Source organism: Theobroma cacao, chromosome 1, assembly GCF_000208745.1.
Source record: "Theobroma cacao cultivar B97-61/B2 chromosome 1, Criollo_cocoa_genome_V2, whole genome shotgun sequence".
NCBI classification, from domain to species: domain Eukaryota; kingdom Viridiplantae; phylum Streptophyta; class Magnoliopsida; order Malvales; family Malvaceae; genus Theobroma; species Theobroma cacao.
Genome location: NC_030850.1, coordinates 36,297,162 through 36,301,185, shown reverse-complemented (window position 1 = coordinate 36,301,185; position 4,024 = coordinate 36,297,162). Strand labels below are relative to the sequence as shown.

Sequence of the window (4,024 nt, the reverse complement as noted above, 5' to 3'; positions counted from 1 at the left end):
TTCGAGTTTGTGTATTATTTGCACAAACTCAGGTCTTATTTGTAATAAGATATTTTGCTTCCTTTGTACAAAGATCGTTATATTTTAAGTTTATATATATATATATATATATTTAAAAAGGAATTTGAATTTTATTTATTTAAAAAAAAATCACACATCAATTAATAAATTAAATATTTAGATGTGATCATTATGTCTTAAGTTTAAGAGTAACATTTTTAATATTTAAGATAGTTGTTTTATGAAAAATCATAAATCATATAATGTTTTTTAACGCTGATGAAATCCTCTTATCGTTGTTAACAACACTAACTAAATTATTATCCTCCCTGACATGCTTCTCCACAATAATTTTTTTTAAAAGTTGTTATATTCATTCTTATATCGTTAAATTTATTTATTTAGTAAATTTCTAAAATCTCTGTAATATCATATAATTCCTCGATTTGTGACTGATGCACATAGTTTGGTTAACTTGTTTGAGCAATACTATCAATGAATTCTCTTCTTCAACTTAAACCTGTATTTTGTGTTGAGATTTACATGAAAATATAGTGATCAACATAAAAATAAAAAAAAGTGCAGAGATCCCAATTATCTAAACATAGAAAACTTGCTCCCATATCCATATACGCTTTTCTTTTGGGTAATTATGTCATCCAATATGATATTTGAACAATAGATATGTTTGCAGTACCAATGTCATCCATTCAATGGTTAAATGTATAATGCCCAATACGATGAAAGTTATTGTCTTATTAATTATTTGACCAGATTGCCATGCGTATCCATTTATAAAATGGTGACAAAGACGTTTGGGTGTTTCTTTGGAGGACTTCATCTACAGCTTTTGAGAAAAATGGTGTCCTTGTAGCTAATTAAGGAGCAGCAGGTAATAATTATCAGTGATCCGACGTTTTAACAGTCAATTGAAACCCATCAATCTGTGGCTGCGAATTGAAAGGGGAAACTAATTATCAATGATTAGGCAAAGATTTAGGCAAAGGTAAGGTAAATCTTTGCCGAATTTCTGTATGTAGTCAATTTGTAACTGTCAATGGCCACTATTTTGTTTGAAAAATTAAACTCTCTCTCTCTTCTCTGATCCACTAGAATAAGGTCTATGCCTCCCTAAATCTAATCAAAAAGTGATTTATACTTTACTTTGAGATAATTCAATGTATTTATCAATAACAAATTTCATCATAATAACTTACTATAACACGATGACATAAAATCATAAAAATATAATCTTAATTAGATTGTGTTGCAACATTTAAAGATCAGGAGTCGCTTAAAATATATTGATTTATACTTAATACCATGGATTACTTGTCTATATAGTCTTTTGATACCAACACTGATAATATTGTCATGAGCAGGAAAGTCCAATATCATCTGAGCTTGTGAGCATGTTTCTATCTTTTATCTTTAATTGAGGAAATGGGGTTTGAAATTTAGAAAAGGAGAGTGAGACTTGGAGGAAGACCACGCGTCAGAATTTAAAGCAAGAAAGGGAGACTACTCTTTGTCATCTTGAGGCTCCAAATACCACCAAAAACCCCACAAACCGGGCAAAGCAGAGCAGTCTAAGACCAATTCCGAGTATCAAACCAAATCCTTTTCCAAGTAATGGAGCACCCTCCAACAAACTAGTAACAGGGGCTTTAGTTTCACGCTGTGCAATACACGTGCCTGCACGAGTCAAAACCTCAATGGTCGGAAAGACAAAAAGTTTGTCATTTTCTAAGTCGTGCAGTGTGGGTCCTTGTCAAAATCTTCTTCCTCGGTGATGTGCCATATCTCCTCCGATTAATCATCATCACAATCAAAAACTCACCTTATGTCGGACCCACGGCCGTTTTTCCGGTTAATTTTCACCCAATTAAACAAGTGAAAATCCTGTCCCATTTCCCATCGCCCACTTCACTGTTGTCAATCATTTTCCTTCACTTACCAGTAAGTGTAAGACCCTCCGAAAATTTTGTTTGCTTTATTCATGCACCGCCGTCCACTCTCTCCCTTGGCCCTTCCCTCTTCCTATAAATTCCCCATTTTTTTTATTCCATTTTGACCAAGCAAGCATCCAAACCAAGATCACCACACAAGCCATCACCTGGCTAGCTACATTTCCATAACGAAACATATTGTAAAGAATTTTTTGTCCAATATGAGGCTTGCTGCAATAGCTATTACTGTCAAGCCATGCACTTCGCCTAATACTCCAAAACTCACTCAATACTCTGTTCCCACCACCGCCATTAATCCTCTAAAGCTCAACACTGAAAACCCAGAGTTTTCATGGACTCCTTTAAAACATGGCTCGCTTTTCACTCACTCTAGCTCAGCTAAACTCGCCAGGAATTGGATGGAGTATCAAGGGATGAACAACTGGGATGGCTTGCTTGACCCTCTTGACGATACGCTGAGAAGTGAGATTCTGAGATACGGGCAATTCGTCGAAGCTGCATATCGGTCGTTCGACTTTGATCCTTCTTCACCCACTTTTGCCACGTCTAAGTTCCCCAAGAACTCGCTCCTGACCAGGTCTTGCATTGGGGAGACTGGTTACAAACCGACCAAGAACTTGCGTGCCACGTGTGGGATTCAGCTGCCACGTTGGATAGACAGGGGACCGAGCTGGCTTTCGACTCAGTCCAGCTGGATTGGTTACGTGGCAGTTTGTCAGGACAAGGAGGAGATCGCCAGGCTCGGCAGGCGTGACGTGGTGATCGCCTTCAGAGGCACCGCCACTTGCTTGGAGTGGCTTGAGAACCTACGAGCCACGCTGACCTCTCTGCCCGATGACGTGGCCAATGTGTGTCTTAAACGCAGTGGATGTGGAGCCATGGTGGAGAGTGGGTTCTTAAGCCTTTACACTTCCGGCACCGCCGCCTGTCCTAGTTTGCAGAACATGGTGAGGGAAGAAATCGGGAGAGTACTCGAAATGTACGGTGACGAACCCCTCAGCTTGACCATCACGGGCCACAGTCTCGGTGCGGCTCTAGCCACACTTGCGGCCCACGACATAAACTCCACCTTCAGCAATGCGCCGATGGTGACCGTCATCTCATTCGGGGGACCACGTGTCGGAAACCAAAGCTTCAGGTGCCAGCTCGAGAGAAGCGGGACCAAGATCCTACGCATAGTAAACTCCGACGATCTCATCACAAAAGTACCCGGGTTCGTGATTGACCACAATGACATGGCAGACAAGCAGGCTGTCAACGTGGCCGGACTGCCAAGCTGGGTTCAGAAGCGCGTGGTCGACTCGCAGTTGGTGTACGCTGACGTGGGACAAGAGCTTCGACTTAGCAGCAAGGAGTGCCCGCACCTGAGCAAAGGAGGCGTGGCGACTTGTCACGAACTCAGCACGTATCTCCAGTTGGTAAATGGTTTCGTTAGCTCAAATTGTCCTTTTCGGGCCACGGCCAGGAGAGTCCTGAGTAAACACCGTCAGGAAAAATTGGCAACTCTGTAGATGAACTCTTCTTTTCTTTTCCTTTTATTTTTGAAGAGATTTCGGGTTCCGGAATTCAATTCCAGGCCTAGCAAGGACCCTTCGATAGAGGCTAAGCCCCCTTAAGCCCATAACTTGTACAATTTTGTAGAGATTAAGATTTTGTATGATTAATCGAGAAAACGTGTATTGTAATTTTGTATATAGAGAAAAGAAACTAGGGATTGTAAGTGTGAGGGTATTCCTAATTTTTAAGATTCAGGATGCCCTATTATGTATTATGCATTTTCTCAATCGACTAGAAAATTTTTTTTATTAATATCAAGTAGATACGAGTTATGAATTCCTATGAAAAACGGTCCTACACTTAATATTTAAGCAACTGAAACTTTTAAAACAAATTTCGATTGAAATGACCATCAAATATAAAATCATATTAATTAATGATTATTATGAATATATGTAGAAATGTTTATTATGATATGACCCAAGTGTTTAAATCAAGTCAATTACCTCAATAAGTTACATAAAAAAAGTATATTATGATTTGAACTTTTAGATTTG

At 39.1% G+C, this 4,024-nt stretch overlaps 1 protein-coding gene across 1 annotated transcript; it reads left to right on the top strand.

Annotated features, from left to right (window-relative positions):
* LOC18614477 (phospholipase A(1) DAD1, chloroplastic) lies at nucleotides 2,171-3,481 on the top strand. The gene has a single exon (XM_007052256.2). The coding sequence runs from the start codon at nucleotides 2,171-2,173 to the stop codon at nucleotides 3,479-3,481; it is 1,311 nt and encodes a 436-aa protein (XP_007052318.2).

What these genes read in the sequence shown, in the direction of transcription:
- LOC18614477 (XM_007052256.2), top strand. Translation starts at nt 2,171, where the DNA reads ATGAGGCTTGCTGCAATAGCTATTACTGTCAAGCCATGCACTTCGCCT.